General features: G+C 39.0%; 1 protein-coding gene across 7 annotated transcripts in view; it reads left to right on the top strand.

The window, feature by feature from the left end:
- The window catches only part of CELF2 (CUGBP Elav-like family member 2), a 562,200-nt gene that overhangs the window by 174,921 nt on the left and 365,249 nt on the right, over positions 1-22,030 (top strand). For 2 of the 7 annotated variants that reach the window (XM_065050141.1, XM_065050144.1), the window contains exon 1: positions 8,924-9,439. The exons of 3 other annotated variants lie outside the window; for them this stretch is intronic. In XM_065050141.1, the coding sequence (XP_064906213.1) occupies positions 9,387-9,439 (53 nt within the window). In that variant the 5' untranslated portion in view covers positions 8,924-9,386. Of the gene's footprint in view, positions 1-8,923; positions 9,440-22,030 lie in introns of those variants that run through there. 2 more of the 7 variants (XM_065050146.1, XM_065050147.1) reach the window with 2 other exon arrangements.

The following is a 22,030-nucleotide window of genomic DNA, read 5'->3' as shown; positions in this document are numbered from 1 at the left end:
AAAAGCAAGCTCAAAACCCTGAGCTTCAGGAGAGTAGATTTTGGCATCTTCAAAGACAGGATAAGGCCCTGGAAGAAAGAATGGCCCAAGAAAGCTGGTTCATATTCAAAGATCACATCCTCCAAGCTCAAGAGAGTTCCATCCCAGCAAATTAGAAGTCAGACAAAAATGTTGGGAGCTCCTGACCAAAGTCAAACACATAAAGGAAGCATACAGAGGGTGGAAGCATGGACAGGTATCCTGAAGGAACACAGAAACATTGTCCAGGCATCCAGAGATGAAGTTAGGAAAGCTAGATCCCATATAGAATTGGGCCAGAGACATCAAAGACAAGAAGTGCTGCTATAAGTACACAGCTGATAAAAGGAAGGCAAGGGGAAATGCAGGCCCATTTCTCAGTGAGACAGGGAACCTCATCACACGGGACATAGAAACTAAATATCTTCTTTGTCTGAGACTTGACTAGCAAGACTAGCTCTAAGTAATCTAAGGAGTCAAAGAGCAGGTGGAAAGGCTGGATCAAGGAAGCTCTACCATTGGTGGATGTGGATCAGCTCAGAGAACACTTAAGAAAACAAGACAGACATAAAAAAAACTGTGAGTTATTGGCAAGCAACCCAATCCAGATTTAGGGTACTCAGCCCATATTAGGTCCTGCAGCTTCCAGAGAAGAATGGATTTGCTTGGGCTGTAACAACTGGACATCCAAATGAGAAAACAAGGATATTTTCTTTGCTCCTTTATGGGCCAAATTGTACAATATGCAATTTTCCAGACGTCCAGTGTATAGAGGGCAGTGTAACATTCTAGAAAGCTGGTTCTCTTAATCTAACTCTTTTTGCAGTCTTTATTGGTTGGATTTTATCAGATGAAGCAATTAATGTTTATGCTGGAGGTTTAGAAAGTCATAAAATGTTTTATTTTCAACACAGGGACCTGTGCTTGTCCTTATTGGAATCACAGCACAGACCTTGTCTGGGAGAAAAATCATTAACCATGCTTGGGCTTTTGTAAATGAGGTCAGCAAGGAAGAAAACTGTGACATGAGATTTTGAATATTTTTGAATGAAAGGAAAACATCTCTAGTAAACAAACTGTATGTGTGAATATGACCCATGTATATAAATAATGCAATCTGGGCCAGGGTAGCTATTAATGCTTTGAAAGATATAAAACTTTCATGAAGTTATGTAGGAAGTAATGGAACAGCCAACATGGGAATGAATGAAAGTTTACATGATGCTTTTTTTGAAATTGGTAGTCATCAGTAACAAAAAAACATGGTACTACTTTTTCACAAATAAAAGACGTTACCTCAGATGATAAAGGCAAATAATTGTACTCAATAATTAAGCAAAAGAAAAAAGAAAGTTTTCTCTTCTGATTTCCCCTGAATTAGAAAAAGGACTTTTTCTGTGAACTTTTTATATGGATAAATTGCATTTTAGAGTTCCATTTAATTTCAGACTACTGTTGATGAAGTAATATTGTTACGAAACTGTCTCCTGTACTGTTTTCACAGAGATTAAATGGTTTTTATTTTCTCAGGAGGGAAACAGATTCTTTCAGTGTGCTCCATGGTGCTTTTGTTTAGATGTACACACACACTTGTACATGGATTTGTAGATGCTTGTGCCTATGCACACAGATAAGCACTTCAAAACAAAAGCTTCAGGGGAGTTACATGCCCAGAATCAGGACACTTAATCGTTTTCTGTGCCTACAAAAATCTCCTGCCAGCTGTTAAAGCAAAAAAGTAGTCTCCTCATTTTTTTCAGATCTTCCTGCCTTTCTAACAGGAGGGGAAAACGGAACAGTGTTATCTCCAGTGAGTGCAGCAAATCTTGAATCCTAACCAGCATCAGACATAAACTCAGCCTGAGCTGCTGCAGTTCATACACAGGCTAAAAGGATGCTTGTCCATGCCTTTATATGAAATATGTATGTGATTGCTCAGCCATCTAAATAATTTTCTCTTTCCCTACTTGCATGTCATCATCTTTAGGTCGATAACAAAGCACACTGTCATGGGGGACCTCGTGTCTCTCGCTCTCTGTGTTTAAAGGACACAAACTTCATGTACAAAGTAGGTGTTTGTGGCTGGTACTTTCAAAATCATGTGCCTGAATGTAGTTTAATAAAGATGAACCTCAGAAATGGAAGACTTATGTCACCATTTTCTTAGTTTCGTAATTATTCCATTTTGATATTTTCCCCTTATTTCTTCTAGGACTTCAGAGATTTAAATTATTTTCATTTCAAAGAGTATGGTATAGGTAGCCATTTTTAAAGCTTCAGGAGTTCCTTGCTTTGCTACATAAACTCTTAAATTTTTGAAGCACTGGAAGCCATCTGTCTCAGCAGATCATGTTCTTTTACACTGAATCACGAACCGGTATTTCGGTTGATTTAGACTTACAACAATCTTGGAAAGGAGGGAATTTCATAAAGCTGCCAATTTTTATGTCTTCTTCTAAAAGTTCCTAGTGTTCTGCTCTGTATATTGCTAGGGTGGTATCCGTCCCTCCCAGATGGGAGAGGAGGGCACAGATAAAAGAATTGTTTTCTCAATATGAGGAAGAAAGACAAAGAGGAATTAACTGAATATCTCCATCTAGTCCTTTACTAATAATCATCCCATCCTCTGACTTCTGTGATGGATAGAAAACCAGAGATAAATATATGACAGGTCTATTAAAGACACATATGTGTACAAAGCCACGAATTTTCCTTTGTTTCTTTGGATAGAGTTTCCTAAATATTTTACATTATGCATTCAGCATAATTTACTTACTTTAGATTTATGCTTCAAGCCTGCGTGAGGAGACATTCAGATGGTACAAATGCAGCTGTGGTTCATGTGAAAACAAGGCCTTCATAACAAAGCACTTATTAAGGTCATTACCGAAGTTTTTGTTTTCTGGACTATGTTATGGAGGCAGCCTGAACAATAACCTTTTCATGAGAATTCATAAAGACCTCTTGGTGTTCACTGTATGACCTGACACCAAAAGAATGGAAATTAAAAGACAGTGTCAGCTTTGGCTTTTCAGTCTACTGTGGTGCTGGAACAGTTAACGGCTGCTATTTTCCTCTCTACCAAATTTGACCCATGACTCTCCCGAAAGGAATGAAAGAAGCAGATTGGGGTGTGCAAGAAGCTCTTTTTTAACATGTCTGGCAAATACAAGGAGCTTTTCTATTCTTTCTTTCCTTTGGGTTAGGAAGGGCAAGCCCTGCCTCGGACTACAGAAGTGTTTTCCTTCTGCCAATGTTGCAGAATGAAGAAACCCTCCTGCTATCCAATAAAGAGAAATTTAGCACAGGACATAATTGTTTCACTCATACGCTGTTAAAAAAAAAAAAAAAGAAACAAAAAACTAGAAACACCTCAAAAACTATTAGAATGCTGGGAGTTTGGGGGAGACTGTCTCTTCAGAGAGGCTGCAAAGCATTTATCCCACAATAAAATACACTGTAACAGTCATTTTCTGCTAGGTGAATAGGCACAAAACACATCTTTGTTCATAAGGCTTTTTATTGTAGCAGTTGTCATGAGCAAAACCTGAAAGTACTTGAAAATCCATTAAAATCACAATCTGTATATAAAAAAATATCATCTCTTGAAAGTTTGTCTCTACAGACTTTCTAAAAGTGAAAAGTCGATAAGTATGAGACGCATTTATGTAATTTTAGACTAATGATTAACTGTTAAAGTGCAGTCTTTGTATAATGAGGCCTGCTGTTTAGCAAAGAAACAAAACCCTTAAATCTCTGCAGCTGCTGGATGAATCCAGCTTCTAAGTTGCTCTGTGTGATAAAATGTGCCGAATCCCAGACTGGTTTACCATTGACTGGCTGTGAATCAGTGCTGACTGTCTCCAGGGTGTTTTGGTTACAGTACTCCTTCCCAAAGTGTAATTGTCATTCGGATTTATACCTGCTTTTATCTGCTTTTTCTCTGCTTGTGCCCAAGCACTGCTGGACAACTTTGTGCATTTCTTAAACTTAGGGCTTACAATTTCTTGTCTCCGACATCATGTATTTCACAACGAGAGAATGGACTTACTTCAAAGATTTGTAATACTTGGATTTACTCGTATCAGTTCTAGAAGTGAGATTTTCATATTTTGTTTTCAACAGAACGATTGACTTCAGCCAGATTTTTTTCACGCATCCAGGCCATGAGCAAGTGCCCAAGTTCCCAAGTTAAAACAGCATCTTGCCAACTTTAAAACATTTGGCTGGTCAGCAGGAAAGGAAAAGCTGCTTGTAAAGCACTGGAATGCATTTTCAATTAGTCACTACACTGCTTACAAGGCGAGGCGCTAGGCACTGGGAGGAGAGGCAGGGGCTTGGCAATGCTGGTGGGGAGGGATAGTGTGAGACAGTCTGGAGAAGAGCCTTTATCAGCCCACAACAGCAGCCCTGAAGTTGGAGGCCACTCTTTCATAGATAAGCTTTTGTTTAACAACAGGCTCCCTAGGGAGAGTGAGGCTTTCCTGGTAAAAGACCAGGATTTCTTTAAATAAATTAATATTGTTTTGTATGAAAGAGTAATGGAAAATATGTGTTGGGAAGATGCTAGAAGGTTATTTATTTCTCTATTATTGCCTGATAACCAGGCTGTTGGGCATCCTGACTAAAAGGTTGTGCTTTGATAGACCCTCCTTAGCTCCTAAAATATCTTGAATGAGATAACACCCTAGAAAGAAGATTAAATAACCAACCTAAACTGCTTACTATCCTTGGTTTATTTTTCCTGCCCAACAGTATGAAGTCTTCAGTCCAAGAGGTTTCTTATAAAGAAACAGCTGAGAAAAAAAAAAAAAATCTCATTACATAAAATCATCTTTCTAGTGCGCAGTAGCCATCGTTGCTTATGCTTTTTTAAATGCTTTGTCCTGTACTTGACCTTCAAATGTTTGTAGTTAGCTGATCTGGAACTTTTTTGACTCCACAGCTGTCTAAACTAAGGATGATGACATTGCCTAGAGATCCTTTTGTGTATGTGTGTGTACATATGAATACTGGTTTCAAAAGTATATATGTATATATATATATATTTACTTTTACAGGACTCAAAATCTTGGAAAGCTTGTACTTCTTTATCATATTAACTGAGAACTGCTAAGTTCTCACTAGTGGAACATGTTATGGCTTGAGAGATCCAAGTTATACAATAGGTTGGATTTCAGCAGATAGAGAAAACTTTCAGGGTTGTTGCCTTCTGGCTAACTGTAACAAGTTTGCTTAAGTAATATTTCACAGATGTGCTGGCTGTTTCTTACAAACAAGCTGAAGATGATAGGAAATTCCTTCACTTAAAGCATAAAAATAAAGGTTTTGAAGACAAAGTCCTTAACCGCAATAGAAAAAACATTTGGTTAAAAGACGAGCTATAGTGCCACTATCCAAGCACACGAGTTAAAATAATTTTACAGTGGGTTTGTTTCTATTCTATTTGTTTTCTCCCACTATAGCTACATGCTGTATGAAATACGCAAGGCTGTTTTGGAAAATCCATTGCCTGTTGCGAGTTTCTCTGTGCTAAACTTAATCTTCTAGTTTTATTTTTAGAAAGCCTATAGTTGCTTTCTTCAATGTTGTAGGAAAAGCTGGTGAAATACCAGCCAGGTCCAGCAAAATGGAGACCTGGCCTTCGTTTCAGACATGAAGTTGAAGATGAAAACAATTAAAATAACCATAAAAAATTACAAATGGGAAAGGAATAAGAATCTCTACTCTTCAGTATATTTTTATGTGAATATGTTAGAGGAAATAATGAAGTGTTTTCTGTGGGAAGGCAGTGGAAAATGTGTCTAAGGAAAGTATAAAATATACCTGTTAGAGACAAAATTGTTGAAATGGAGATGGTTTGTGGAATTTCTGGATGAACAGAGTAAGAGACACTCAGCATCTTGGTGCGATGGAGCTCTGGACAGGCTTGGCACTGACCTGAACAGGGATACAGGGTCTGAGTTGTTGTTCTTGGCCTTGGTTTCTCCATATACTTCAGAGGAAACTGTGATCCTCCACCTCCTGTGTCTAGTCTTAGAAGTCTAGAGAACCAGGAACATCTAACCTTATTGTAAAGGTTTCTTGCCTTTGTAGATCTCACCTACTCCTGACCAGAACAGAAACTGAAACCAGTTAGATCCGTAAGTGGGGTATAAAGGCAGAGCTTCACTGCTTCTTTCTCATCTTGATGTGCAACAGTGGACAGATAGGATGTGATAAGGACTCAGAGTGGGCTTGGTGAGGGGACACAACAGGACAGGGTATTTTTAGTTTTCTTTTGTTTTCAGGCTAAGCTTGAAGCCTTTCTTAATTTGAGCTTGGTCACCAGTATGAAACATTCAGTGAGAAGTTCACGTGGGAAAATACATGAATATGGCTCTAAAACCTGCAAACGTGACAGTAAAGTCATAAGGAAAGAGAAAAAAGTGTGATCTAACCACTTATGTTCTCCCCAGACTCAAGTGATGGTTTAACATGTAACAGTGGCTTACAAACTTTTGGGAAGAAAGGAAGAGACACTGGCCAATCCCTTTTAAATTGCTTCTCACACTAAAAATGAAAGGTTACACTGCTCCACAAAGAAACATAGGACAAGTTTCAATGGAATTTCATTTTCCATGGCAAGCATCTAACCCATCTCCCATAGGTAAATAAACATATGACCCCAAAGTTTCCAGACATGGATATAACCTTTATCTCTGAAGAAGTGTTCAGAGATACATGTGTATCAGGTGAAAAACACTCTGCTTCACACTGGTGTTAAGAGGAAGGTGGGTCATCCATAAACCCCCAGCTGTCCTCCACCCTCCTCCCCCCCCCCCCCCCCAGTCTTGCAATCTCACTATCACCAGTCTCTGATGTGTTTATTCGTGTTACACCCCTCAGAGATAAGGCAAAGCTGTTAGAGATGTTGCCCAGGGGAGAATGTAAAATCCAGAGGTCTGAAATTGAGGCCCAGCTTGTTAAACCGTTCAACTGATATGGCCCCACAAGCTGAGCCAGGAGCTTCACCAGATTGAGGAGTGGAAAAGGAGGCAGGAGAATAGAATCACAGAAACACAGAATCATTTCAGTTGGAAGAGACCCTCAGGATCATCGAGTCCAACCATAACCTAACCTAAGTCTAGCCCTAAACCACGTATCTAAGAACTTCGTCTAAATGCTTTTTAAACACCTCCAGGGGTGGTGACTCCACCACTTCCCTGGGCAGCCTGTTCCAATGCCTGAGAAACCTTTCCATGAAGAATTTTTTCCTAATATCCAATCTAAACCTCCCCTGGTGCAACTTGAGGCCATTTCCTCTTGTCCTATCACTTGCTGCTTTGGAAAAGAGACCAACACCCTCCATGCTCCAACCTCCTTTCAGGTAGTTGTAGAGATTGAGAAGGTCTCCCCTCACCCTCCTTTTCTCAAGGCTAAGCAGCCCCAGGTCCCTGAACCACTCCTCATAAGACTTGTGCTCCAGGCTCCTCACCAGCTTCATCACCTCCTCTATACTCTCTCTTGTACCTCAATGTCCTTCTTATGATGAGGGGCCCAAAACCGAACACAGGATTAGAGGTGGGGCCTCACCAGTGCCAAGTGGAGAGGACCTGATGGACTTTTCTCCTAAATGAAAGGTCAATGACACCCTGCTCTTTGAACAAAGAAGGCATTTTGTGTCCGGGTAGTTTAAAACTGGTAGTTTCTATATGACCACTCTCTCCTGGCTGCTGTCTGGCAGGGAAAATGGTCACACAGTCATTTTGGGGCAGTGGGAAACCTCATTGTCGCTTTCTGGCATGGTCAAGAATATGCTGGCTTTGTACTATAGGGACACCAGCAAAGGGAGGTTCTGGCTGCCCAAAATCAGCCCACAGCACACAAGGGAGCCCTGAAAACAGTTTAAACAAAGCTCAAATTTTTATCTCACCAAAGGAAGAAGTATTGAAAGACTTAAAGCAGCCTCAAAAGTTTACTGTGCCTTATTGTATCCTTCACAATGTTTCCATGAGTGTGTGATGTCACACACTACCAGATGTCACATTACTGCTTCTTTTTAACATACAAGGGCTGATCTTAACTTTTTCCCTCCCCCCCGCCAAGAACTGGTGGCAGAGGGAAACTCTGAGCATATGCCTGTGGTATAAATAGGAAAGTGGAAGTATCTGCCATTTGGGGTAGTTTGCTTCCAATTGAACACTTCGTAAGGTACAGTTTTGCCTTTTCCTCCCCTGAATTTTAATTTGGGAATTTGCAGAAATCCCAATGAATCGGTGGAGCTCAACGAGAGGGTAGTCATCCACAGGACAAATGGAAAACATTTAGCGGGAAAAAAAAGCAAAAGAGAAATATTTAAATGCAGGAAAATCAATGTCAAAAAGTGTTACAGAAACACAAAAGAAGCCAATTATCTAGATTTTCCTAAACAAACACACGAACAGTGGTTACACAACTTTTCAGATCACCATAGTAATCTGGAAGATGTTTTATTCATTATTTTTTTAAGCAGCAAAAAGAAAAAAAGAAAAAATGTATTAAATAGAATTATATAGATGCTCCTTTCCCTTTCAAACATGCAAAGGGTTACATCTTTCTTTGCTTTATTAGGCTTTTTATTATTCTACCATAATAGTAGTCCTGCTATAAATCAGACTTTCAGTCACAGCTTCAGCTTACAAGTCTAATAGCTTTAAAAAAAATAAAGGAGGGGAGAAAGATGATTCTGTATTCAAAAGGTTGTGAACTGCTTTTAAATGTGTATATCCCTCTATATGAGATTGAGGGGTAAGGGGAGGAGGGAAGGGTGGGAGAGGAGTTGCGTTAGAAAGTCCCTCCTTTAAAAGTGTCGAACTCCAACCTGCACAGAATAGGGAAAGGGAGACCCCAACAACCTTCAGAAAATAATATCAAAGTAAACCTCAGAGGCAGAAGGAAATGCCCAAAAGGAGAAGACTGCAGCTTGCAGTAATCTGTAAATGATTGCTGGCAAAGACTGGAGGCTTCAAGCTTGAGCTGTGTTTGTTCCAAAAGAAAGCCAAGAAGGACGGTGTTAATAAAGAGAGATTTAACTGAGGGCTGTGCTTGGAATAAAGTAGGCTACAAAAAGGTCAAATTTGATCAGTTGGAGCAGATTACAAGGGCTTTAAAAGGTAGTGGTGAAGAAATGAAACTGGGACTGTGAAGCAATATAGCACAAGATTGATTTTGGGGGTGGAGAGAAGCTGGGACAAGTGCTTATCAGCTTGAGAAGGAGGAAGAGCTGTGCTGGGTTTGTTGTCATTCCCACACTGAGTAGAGTACTTGCTGCTTTTGTGGTTAGGCTTCCCTGCCGTGTTTTCTTTCTTTAAAAAATATATATATATTTTATTGTTATTATTGCTACAATGGTGTCTATAATCTCTGACTTGGATCCTCTGAAAAGCTGGAAAGTTTTAAGGTAGGCCTATGTTTTTTTTTTTTCTCTTTGGTACAGGCATTTTTGGTTTAGTCCTAAATTAACTGGAGCTTGAGTTATAATCAAAATGTGAGCCCTGGGCTTAGGTAAGAGAGGAGTTTCTGGTAATTAGAGCCCTTTTAAGATACGGCAAACCTTTAAGCAGATGTTTAGAGAGACCCGAGGGAGATTTTTAAAATATAGTTCTCAGTGTTACAGTGCAGTGAGGAATTTTCTTTTTTGTTTTCCTTTCTTTTTTTTTTTTAAGTAGAAATTGCTCTGTAAATTCAAATTAATAGTAAAGGCTCACACCAGTTGAAACTGCAGGATTAACTCTTTGGTTTCCTCACTGTGCTCTGCAGGGGAATGGGTGGGAAACTTCAGAGGAGAAAAAAAAACAGCATAAAAGTTGATCAAGAAAGGGAAAAGAGTCTTGGGGGAAGGAAGAGAGAGAAATGTGCTTGTTCCGTTTTGTTATTGAAACTTCCAGTTTGCTGTCCCGCTAAGGCATGTGTTTGATACTTTAAAGTTGCTACTGATTTTTACCTTCAGCACTGCTATTTGTTTCTTTGAACACCGAAAAATGGTAACTTGAACTGCTAAAAGGAAGCATAAAGGAAAAAAAAATCGTTGTTACTGCCTGTTGCAGATATTAAAACTCCAGCATTAAATGTCCATGGTTAATGCTGCTATAAGTGCCTAGTTTTGCCTATTGAGAATCCAGGCGTGTAAAAAGTTTGCAGGTGGTTTGCAGAAACTTCACTAAAACATTGGAACCATCTGGGAATGTAGATGGAGAAATTATACAATTAGTTAAATAGAAAGTTTATTTCCCTCAGCTCTTAAGCAAAATGTAAAGCTGCACCTAATACAGTATTTTTTTTTTGGGGGGGGGGAGGAGGGGCTGTTTTTTTCATTTGTTTGTGGGTTTGGTTTGTGTTTTGGTTTTGTTTAAGGGAATAAATTACATGGATTTTGAGAGGGTGTGTGAATTATGATATTACTATATACATATATATAATAATAATATTTGAAAGTATTCTTGAGCTTCTTGGTACAATATTTTAAAGGACTTAATGTGTCCTGACCTGAAAGATGAAAACAAACCCTTCAAAAGTCAAACTATAAAGTCTACTTACATGACTCGTTTTTCTGTTTGTTTGGATTTTTTCCCTCGTGTTTGCAGAGTGTTAAACTTTCTTTTTTCAGAAGTTTTAAATGTCTTTGACCATCTTCAGAGTTTGGGTGTAGGAATGTGGACTAAGTTTCTTTATCCTTGTCTGTGGTATAAGACCTGGTAGAGCGGTCCTATTGCAAATGTTTGGGGCATTTTGTAAGTCATTTAGGACTGTCAGCACAGGATGATGAGTTTCCACTTGACTTCCAAAACTTCGGTGTGGATGTTAGTTCACATGTAGTATGGTGCAGGATGGTGGAGTGCAGGGCTGTGATTGGCATCTAGGGCGAGTGGTCACGCTATGGACCAGAGCCGGGCTGACTTCTGTGAGTCATCGCTAATGAATGCCAGTAAAGTGTTTTTGCAGAGCTCCATATGTGTTGTCTTACAGTGTGTGTGCTCCAGAAAAGCTATTCTAGGAATTATTTTAAAAGTTTGTCTAGCTCTATGAGACTACTTCTGATTCCTTGGCTAATCAGGTCAGGTGATACCCTGGTTTTGCTGAGTTGAAGGATGACACAAAGGACTTGAAAGATGAGAAGATTTGAGAAGGGGAAAGTTTTGCCCTCTCGAAGAATCCTGTTTTCGTAGAAAAATAATGTGTTTACATGAGTCTGGAAGAAATATCTCCCTGGCACTCTTTCCCTACAGCATGACTGAAGTTTCCCAACTTTGTGTGTGAATCTGGAGGTTACAGCTGTGTGAAAACAGAGCAGGTCAAAGATGTGGTTAAGGCAATTATACTGGATGTTTCTTTGTAGTTTCTGTGTACTATTACAGCAGCAACCCTATACAGATGTGTCATTGTGTAGTTCAACTGCAGGATGCAGAGGGTTAAGAGATGGGAAAAGTCAGTGTGTAATATAAGTTAAATGATCACTGACAGTCAAAAGAAAAAAAAAAAAAACAACACCTGGAAGTCACCATGCAACTCAAATGCCTCATGACTTACTAAATTTCAATGCCACTTCTACTTTTTCTTATAAATTTGAGTTCCTTTTCTGCAGGCAAATTTCCAGCCTGTTTGCTGCCTCTGAGCTTACCGTTTTTAGTATCTCCCTTCCATGTACCAAGGGAGCCTACACCTAATATTAATAAAAAATAGAGGAGTGCTTCTGTGTTTCTCTTAAGTGGCACAAAGCAATTCTTTAAGACCCAAACGAAATGCTGTAGCAAACGCTACGATCAGCTCAAGAGTAGTGTCCTGCAGTGACAAATTCTCAATTTTATTTGCCTTGTGCACCCCCTGTAATTTATTCTGTGACTCACTCACTCTCTGAGACCTCCTTAGCTTGGGTAAAGCCTGAAGGATACAGATCTTGTGGAGGTGGGGGTAGTAACTGCATTGGGGCTTAATAATTCCCAGGGGCTCGGACTAAACACGGGCTGCCTTGGTGCTGGCTACCCTCATCTCAGCTGAGCTCTGGTTCCTCTGCTCCCCAAATCCCTCAGAAGCCTATTTGCTGCCCTCTGGGTACAAGTAATAATAGAAGTAAAGGTAAAATATGACAACAGACAAGGCTCTGCCTTGTGGTGGAGCCCAAAGGGTGGGAGAGATGATGTTGGAGACAGGCAGGGGATTCTGCTGGACTCTACCCAGCAGGGCTGGGAGAGATAGCAGAGGGATTAAAATACATAAATGGCAATATGGTGTGTGTATATAATATTACAACAGCCCTCCCTCTTTGGCTGTGGCTGTCCAGGGTAGGACAGTGAGAGCTGCAATACTTTCTGGCAAGTCTCAGCACCCGCTGGCTTCATGTTACTGCAAGGGGGGAGGAACTCGTGGGATCTAAACACGGTTTAATGTGCAGAACAAAACCCACTTCAGCAAATATTTTCTTTCTCTGGATTGCTTGATAGTGATCTGATTATTAAAGTTATGGGAAAGTAAATCTTGGAGTGTTCATGGATTTTATTTTTTTTTTCCCCTCTCCTGTTGTCTCTTTTCAGATAAGCCCCCAGCAGAAGATCTATGCTTTGACATTAACACACTGCTGCCCGATCTTCCCTTAGAGATGCCTTCTCACTTTTCATAATGTAACTAGTAAAGTAGTAGACATGTAAAGTACCATGTCTGTTCTACTCCTTGCAGCCAGGAGGCATTAGCAAATCTTTGGGACATTTTAAAATCCTTTAGAGCCTCAACAATAAATGGTGTGTGCTTGAAGTCCCATTTACCAGTCTCCAAAATGATACAGGGAGTTGAGATCTCATGCCCTCAGTGCATAAGAGAGAGTGAGATCTGTTGCTGTGACTCCAGAGACATCTCTAATCTCTGTTCAAAACTTTTCCTGTACTTCTGTGATGTGTTTCTGTTCCTCATATGTGACAGGGACAGCTTCGGTTGCTGTTTCTGAAGCCAAAGCCTGTGCTCTGGGCCCCCAAAACAGCAAAAGTGGAGCAGTAGCCTGGAAAGGAGAGGCACAAAAAGGAGAACAAAAAAATATCTGTGGAGGCCACATCTTCTCTGTTGCTTTTCTCCATTAATTTGTCTCTGAAAAGGCTAAAAGCAGCACTATAAATCACATCAGTTACCTATACAGGCAAGACCTTGTACCCCTTTGCATTCCTGTCTGAAGAAGTATGTGAACTTTCTATGGCCTGTTGCTAGGAAAAAAAAAAATGGTTTTAATTTGACTTCACAACCTCAAGGTGAAATCCAAGTAAAGAGTAGGAGTTTTTGCTCAGATGAACAGTCAACTTACAGTCTGTGAAGCACCAAATCTTGCTGTTCTGCTCTGCATACAGATGACCTGAATTTCACAAGTCCTATTGAAGTTGCCCGTAAAACTTGGCTAGTGGAGCTGGGAACATCTTGTTTGGAACACGTCATGTGTCAGGCGGATGTACCAATTCAAATGTTCTCTCCAAGATGCCTTTTCCCAGTGTGTGCACCGTCCAAACAGCCTGTAAATGATTTGGCTTTTCAGGAAAAAAAAAAAGTGGTTTTCATGCTTGGCAAGTCAGTCCAGAAGGAACAATTTCAGCCTTGTTGGTGTCTCTGTATTATGAGCTATTTTGGGTAAATAGTTCTATCCCCACACCCCATTCTTATGACAGCCTGTGAATTAAGACGGGTTAAATAGATTCAAGGCTTTCAAATTGGGGAAGGTGGCCTGGGATTAGGAGCGGAAGTACACACAACAGCTCAAATTCAGTTGCTGGCACAGAATGAACTGAAACAACCGTAGTGATAGGAGTCTTGTTCCTGACTTAGCTTTTGCCTTTCCATCTTAGCAAAGCTTAAGATAAGACATCCTCTGTTGTATTCAGTATCTGAACAGACCGGTTCAGTGCATGGACCCCCAACATAGAACTAGCGTCCAGAAAAGGGGGTATAAAAAGTTATTTTGCATGTGCCTTACTCTGAGGACCTGAATGATGTTGTGTCCGTGTGCTCCTCAAAGACAAAAGAAAACAAGCCCTGATAGTTTGGCCCAGGGACATAATACTGGGATCCATCGCCACCATGAAATACAGATAATGGAATTTCAGATGTCAGTGGAGAATACAAATTCCCACATACCTGCCACAGTGTTCTTGCTTTAAAAAAAAAAAAAAAAAAAAAAAAGAGGAGTGAAAAGAGGGTGTATGTATTTTGTAATAACTAAAAACACATTTGTGAAGTGGTTTTCCAGTTAACCCCTCCAAAAATGCAGATCATGTCAGAGGTGGCACTGATAGGGATGTTAGTGACAGTCATGTAAGTCGCAAGTTGTAACACAGATGAGTATCACCAGAGGTATGATGATTGTTGCTAAGCTCTGGTATGTAAAATACAAGCAGCAAAATGTAGTCTAAATTCCTCTGCCTTCAGTTTGAACATGTGACTCTATAATCACTCCAATGACTAATGCAGACATGAAAAATTAGGGCCAGCTATGTTGAAGTATGAGTTTTTAATCACTTTTTCATCTTCGGTGTCTGTGCTTTCTCCTCACTTTTAGGGGACAATACCGTGAAGGGTTTTTTTTGTTTGGCTTCTTTTCTTAAAAAGGCAGGATATAGAGGGTGATTGAAATAGTAAAGATAACAGAAAATAGTAGATTACGATGTAAGACACTCCTGCATCTATTGTTTATGGCTGAGAAAGTCATCTAGTCCTTCTCTAAGCCTGTGCAGATTTATTCTTGCATCTTTATTTTCCCCTGATTAAAATTCAATATAGCTCTTTTCAATAAGAGGTTATTCTCCACCGTTTTACTAAAAACAATCCACTTTTCATATGAAGCCTGTATACAAGCTTATTACATCTTGTTCATTTGGACATGAGTTGTTAAATCTTTCAAGTGCTTTATGGAGGATTTAACCATCCAATTCAAATAAAAGCTCTATCACAAAGAGGTTTACTTACTGTTGCTGCTATGTTCCTTGGCCTAATTGTTTAAATTGTCCTAACCCCTAAAACATAATAAAAAATTACTGCACCAGCAACACAGATGCGAAGCAAGAATCTATGATGATGTGTAGTAACATCCTCCTAGCCACCAATGATTTGCAGTTTGGGTTCTTCCTATTGTAGCAGTGATGTCTCTTTTTTTGATGAATGCTTCCTTCATGAATTTATCATCTGACTAGTTTTGCAGATTTAACTTTGAGGCCACAACATCTTGCAGCAAATAAATTCTGTGGTTTGATACAGTGTTTGCATCTATGCTAACAAAACCTTGCACTGGAAGAGCTCATTTACATGTAAACTTGCATCCATGTTTTGGGACATGTGGTAACTGTTTGGAGTTGCTGACCTGCTAAGGCCTTGAGATGTCAAATTCGGGTTCCCTTTTTTTGAGGGGGAGAAGGAGGCTGTGTTGTTTCTGTATCTGTTATACCCAAAAATTTCATTCCTGAATGGTGATTAGTGACATCCGGTTAAGTGGATGCACACATTGCAGGATGCAGTTAAAAAGCGGATCATCCTTTTCTACACACATTATTTAATCATAACTGACCTTCATCTACTATTTCATCATCTTCATCCCTTAAATCAATTTGAGTCCTAGTGTACTTCTGCAGCTCTTCCATAACTAACCCACTGCAAATGTTAATCTTTGTCTAGTTGTGCACTCAGTGGAACTGAAATAAGAAGGAAATTGCCTGTAGAAAGGAAACGTAACTGGGCAGTGAGTTACTAAATCTCTACGTGCCTCTGTTCCCACCACTCACGTGGAGTTGTTAATACCTGTCTTATCTACTTTGGCTATAAAATTTTCATGGCTATAGAGATGTACAGCTCTGTCCATATAAAGCCCACAGCAGTGAGTTCTAAGCCTGAGGCTGGGATTTTCACCTCTTGCCCTCATAAAAATAATTTATTAAATGAAACCAGAATTTAACTCTTTTCAAGACAAGCAGTCCCTTGCTCATTTACTAAAACACTTTCTTCCATATTTCTGCCTTGGCAAGGCAGCTCCCTAGGTCAGCCACTCAAATTCCTTGCAGGCACCAATTTTTCTTCCAAGAAGTTGTTAGGCTGAATTTGATTGAAGCCTGGAACACAGAGCTGGATGATCTGGCTGGGCTTTGCCTAATGGCAAATTACTTTGCTAGAACATTTGGTTTTCTTATTTTTCCCCTTTAAGTTTTGTGTGTGTGTGCGATGCTTCTGTTTAGTAACCTTTTATAAAAATTTGTAAGCTCAGTTACCGTTCTGCTTTATTAAACTCCCCTCCAAGCTTAGTCTCTCCTTTGGTATGCAAGTTCCTTCTCTGCATAGCTGGTCTTTTCATCTCTAATAGCAGCACATGTGAATAATTATTTTCATAGACTCATTTCTTGCTCTCCTTCATTTTTCTAATCCCCTCGCCAGTTGACATGCAACTTTACTTGCCTGCATTTCATCACCATCCTTCAGACATACTTGTACCACACGGGATTTTCACAGCCATTGGTAGTGTGCCCCGCTGTCCCCACGGAGAGGTGTCATTAGAGGAATTAAAGTCATCTTGTAGTTATTATTCCAGCATTCATTATGACAGTATTGCCTATATAATAGGCTTTGTTTTGTTCAAGAGAGATTCATTAAAGATCTTTTGCACCCCTGCTAGTCTCAAGATGCCATACCAAGGACGGAGTGCAAAGGAAAGTGAAACTGGAGATATTTGCAGCCTCTCTTGCTGGGCCTTTACATCAAGATCCAAAGGGTTTTCTTTTGCTTGACCTGAGCAGGAGCTATATTTCTTATCTGTGAGGAAAATGGTCTAATAGTTCCCTGTGGGTGTTGTCTGGTGGGTATCACTGTCTCCCAAGGAATCTGTTCAGACTGCAAGAGCTCTCATTCTCCTGCAAAATGTTCTGTGGCACTAAAAACATTCTTAGAATAACCTAAATGTTACCATCCAAATTCTTTTACATGAGCATCTGAACATGCTTCTACTGATTATACTCTAATTTTCCTTAATAAAAAAACCCACACCTCATATGAATTACATTTCTATGTAACTTCCTCAGATGCTTTTTGACTGTGTTTCCCCATGTTTCATCACAAGTGGAAGAGATTCCTCAGTTTTCTATTCCTCACCTGGGAAAGTCCATGCACCCCTTGTGTACAGAGTTCATTTTGGTAATTCATTGTAGGATACTTGTTCTTGAGTTGGTCCCAAGCTGATATTAGTGGGCCACTTTATTACTGCAACTGAACTCCTGTTGATCTGCAGATACCAGCCTTTTGTTGTTGCTTGCTTGTTTTTTTCCAGATGAATTTTAAAGCAGAATATTTTCTAAAAGTAGAAATACTGGGAGACTCCAGCGATCATCACAATAATTGGACTGTCTCTTTTGTTGAACATGTGGATTTCAGATTATTGGAAAAATCTCTCATGTTAGTTGTGCTACATTTATCTCCTTTTCATTTGTTTTTTCCTGTTGTCAAGTTAAGTTCTCTGTAGCCGGTTATCTTAAAGAAATGTTTTATATTATTTGTATAATTTATATCTGTTAAAAAATAATTTATTTGTTCAAGCAAGTTTGCAGGAGTGCCCAGTAGTGGAAGACTGATTCTTAGTTTAACATACCTGAACTGCAGACTACTTTTATATATTAAATTAGTAGATCAATGGAGTCATAGCTCAGTTGGGATTGGAAATCTTGGTATGACTTTTAAGAGATTTAATTAGTATATTCCATCCAAGAATTTGTAAGATAATATGGAAACCTTTAAAGTAAAAGTGGGAGAAGTTAGATTTTTCTTTAGTTTTAAGACTCTTAGTTTTAACTATGTGTCTTGGTTTCTAGGTCTCAAAGAAAACAGTGACATATTAGAACTTCAAATGAGCATTTGAAGCGGTATGTGAAGTATGTGGACTTGATAATCTTTCTCCACAAAGAACAGGTTATAAGTATACAAGTGAATTTTCCTATTTGTGTCAAGCCAGCACTAGTCTTCCCATTACACCCATCCTGAACCAGGAGGCACTGGGAGATTTCAACCTCACACTACTTAATTCTGCAAATAGTAATTCAATTCATCTTGAAGCAATTGTAGGATCAATTTCACTTCTACTAGGCTGTAATTTTTCTTTGCTTTAAGCAAGGGGTTACTATATATGAATCAGAAGTTTGCATGGGTTTCCATTTGACTTCCTTCAAGAAGTACTATGTCCATCATCTACTTTTTGTATTTGAGCCTAAATTTTTACGTACCCTGTTAGTAGAGCTGCTGGGCACATTTGCGAACTTGGCACTTCAGCTGGGCATCCTTTCTGCCCTAATGTGGTTTTAGGGAAGAATTTCAGTCCTACCAGTAGCTGGCACTGCTGAGGCTGGTGAGTGTCCCTGTAGCTCTTGGACTTCCCCCCTTGTTGGAAAAACTGACCTTGCCAAGAGTTGCAAAATGTTGTTGACTGAGGTCAAGTTTCGGCTGGACATGCCAAAATAAAGGATTTATGTGGCCTGAGAAGAATTACAGGCTTGGAAGAGGGAAATAGGTATTAAAAGTCTCAAATGGAATGACGGGGAGAAAAGTATTTAAACACTCGTGTAAACTTTCGTTGACTCCAACAGGAATTAATTGGCATGGTCTTTTATGTGACTTTTGGGGTTAGATTTCCAGCTGACACAAACAGACAAAGCTCCATTGAGGAAGATCTACTGACTTAGAGTAATTGTGAGTTGAGCCCCATCTGTTTTGCAGAAAACTTGACATCTTTCTTTCTATAAATATAGTTTCTAGATCTAATAGGAGAAAAAATGTCTTAGTCAGAGTACTTACTTTACTAATTAATTCCAGCCTGTTGATGCCCAGTTTTACTCTGTCTGGAGTCTGGATTCTAAAAAGTTCTTGGGAATAATTTTAAAATAACTTTCAGTTTTGTAGTTATTTTTCCATGTATTTAAAAGAAACAGATGACCTGGCTCTTTGCTCCTTAGTCAGCTTTCAAGTAGACTAATAAATTAGCATAATCTATTAACAAACCTAAACTTATGATATACTAGGTTGCAGACAAGCTGTGTAAACTAACTATATAAGTTTCATACCAACTTTAAATCATAGGAGAGTAGTGATGGGAAGAACCGAACTTAAACTTGCTGTATTATAAACCGACTTTTTTTTTTCCCCCTACTTATTTAAGCTGAAAATTTCCTGATATTTTGAAAAGGGATTTTTAAATTATTATTTTAATTTTTTTTTAATTTTTTTTTTTAGTCTTGCAGAAGCAGATTGTATTTTTAACCCAGAACAATGTGGTTTCCACATACAGACCTGGGACTGTTCTTAGACTTAGTTCAGATCTCCCTGCTGTTCACTGAGGGTTGCAGCCACTTCTGTTGCCAGTAAGTTGCTCTGTTTGCCATGAAATTCATTAAAATGTATGGTTAATGAGAGCTTACATTGTGCACACAGGCCTTACAATTGCAACTGCAGGCTCTTGTTACGTGATTGTTCAAAGCCAGCTAGATCGCTATTTCATGTGGACTTTGAGGTCTCCTCTTACATCTTTATTCTCATTCTTCTCATAAGAATTAAAAGCAGTATTAGTTCTCCACCCACACAGTCCAGAGAATAAACAAGTTACTCTTTTATTAAGAGGTCTCCTAATTTAAAAATATCTTCTGTAATAAGCTACAATCTGAATTTTTCTATTGGCATAGTCTGGGCTGCAATCATTGCACTTTATATTCTCTCTTCTTTGTCTTATCTACACATACTGTAAAACCACACACAGAAGAGCATCCAACAACAAAAATAGGCAATTATTTTACAATGACAAAGTAGTACAAATACTTTAATCCACTGCAAAGGAAATTCATGTTGTTCACATTGATGTGGTTGAGTAAAGGCAATAAGGAGGAGCATGGATGAAGCTGCAGGTTCAATTCCAAGAGACATGTCTGAATGTAAATAGGATACATTTAAGTTACCGTTGCCAGCATTATTTTAGCTACAATTAGAGATGTTTTCTGGGCAGGCAGAAAACTCTTAGGAAAATACTTCAGTTAATTTCCAGGAAAAAAAAAAAATAGTCACTGTTTAAGAAGAATAAAACACCTTAAAACTGGAATGTCCTGTAATGTACAGAAACTTAGCTTGAATGTACCGTGTACCCACGTTATTCTGACTGTACTAATTATTGCTTTGTTTTCCTGTTAAACTCTCTGTAAATTATTAGAGAGTTGATTGTACTTCATGTATTGGGAATTATGAAAATACAGTCTGTATACAAGAGGGGAGAAACAAGCTCTGTGGATGAAAATAAACCCTGTATACAGTGAGCTTGTGATTTAAGCATGAACCATTGTTGAGCTCGAGGTTACAACATCACAGAACATGACAGTTCTAGGAAAGAATGAGTTCTGCAGTTTTGTTTTGTTTTTCCCATTTGTTCCTATAATACCCAAAAAAATAGTCAGACCACACAGGAAGTTTGCACAAATCTCCATGGTGAAAGTGGGATGGGAAAGCAGAACCAGTTCAGCAGCAAAGGGTTGGACACTTCTATTTTTTTAGCAGCTGGAAGCTTCATGTGGCACTGCTGAACAAAATTAGCTTTGTAGGGAAGAAGCTGTGTAACCAGTATGTATGACCATTTTTTAAGATGTGATGGTCTGGAACAGAGCAGTTACCTATATATGGTATCTTTCTATCTCCTCAGTAGTACCAGCCAATTTTGAATCCCTTCAGGAAGATGATAAAAAAATAATGTGTTTCAACTGAGGGGTTCCAGCAATAGTTATGTCAGACCTAGAAGGACTTCCTTATGAGGAGTGTTTAATTCAGAGGAAAAGAGTTGTACAGGATAACAAGCACTTCTCCGAAATGGTGATTTAGGCTTTTACTGTTTGAATTTTCTCATAATACAAATTGGGGGGGAGGGGGGAGGGAAACTTGTGAGAGATTTTTAAAGCAATAACCCACATGACAATTACCTTGAGGGATACTGTGTAAGTAGGTACCGTGGAGACTCAATTCTTGGAACTGGAAAAAAAAACATTTTCATGGATGGTGAGAACATCTGTAATTAGGATTAAAACAGATGGGTAAGGATGTAAGTCCTCATGCTTTGGACAACTACTGTCAAAAGGCTAAGAAGCTTTCCTTATTTGGGAACATCCCCCTATCCATGTAGGATTTTCGTATCTTCTAGGGATGGAAGTTCATATAAAACAAACTTCTGTCTGATCCCATGAGACAATTCCTGTGTTATACAAGAGTGTTAAAATCCTACTAATTTAATTTTATTTCTTAATGCTGGCTTCCAACTCCATTTACTTTATTGATGCAATGCATGAGTCAGAAGATAGAATAAATCTTTCAAGCCTTGTCTTACTAAAACATATACTTTTATTTAACAGTGTTATATATGGTATCTTAACCACTTTCTGGACCAATGAGTTCCACAGGGTAATTTTGCATTGCATTAAAATAATTATCCATCACCATTTGAACTTCACGTTCTCTCCAACAGGTAAATTGTATACTTTAGCAAGCCAGCATGCGTTCTGAAATTGTTATGGGAAGGATTTGCATTAGGGAAATGTAGACTTCTTCCTCCTACTCTCCATGATAAAAATCTCTGTTCACAATAGCTGTACTGCCACATGTCATGGGGACATTGTGTAAATTACAGAGTTACAAATTTGTCAGCCTAACCAAATGTCTGAAAGAATAATGTCATATTAGTTATATTTCAGCTGTAAGCCTGGCCTGTTTTAACCTTGGTTTGTGTGGCAGCCAGCCATACCAACAGCTTGTGCATGGTTGATTATAAACAACTTTGTTTTAATGTAACAAGATTCTCATTTAATTCCTGGGAGCTTGATGCAATGGTGATCAAAGACAAATTCAGACACTTCCCTGAGGTAAAGGATTAGATTAGACTGACCAGAAAAGACAGGGTCCTGACAATTTCAAGATCATAAGATCTTTTGTATGTTGTAATTTAAACTTTCTGAAGTTGGATAATGCACCTGAAAATACA

This window comes from Columba livia, chromosome 1 (assembly GCF_036013475.1).
Source record: "Columba livia isolate bColLiv1 breed racing homer chromosome 1, bColLiv1.pat.W.v2, whole genome shotgun sequence".
In the NCBI taxonomy this organism is placed as follows: Eukaryota; Metazoa; Chordata; class Aves; order Columbiformes; family Columbidae; genus Columba; species Columba livia.
This window is presented reverse-complemented; position numbering and strand designations above follow the sequence as displayed.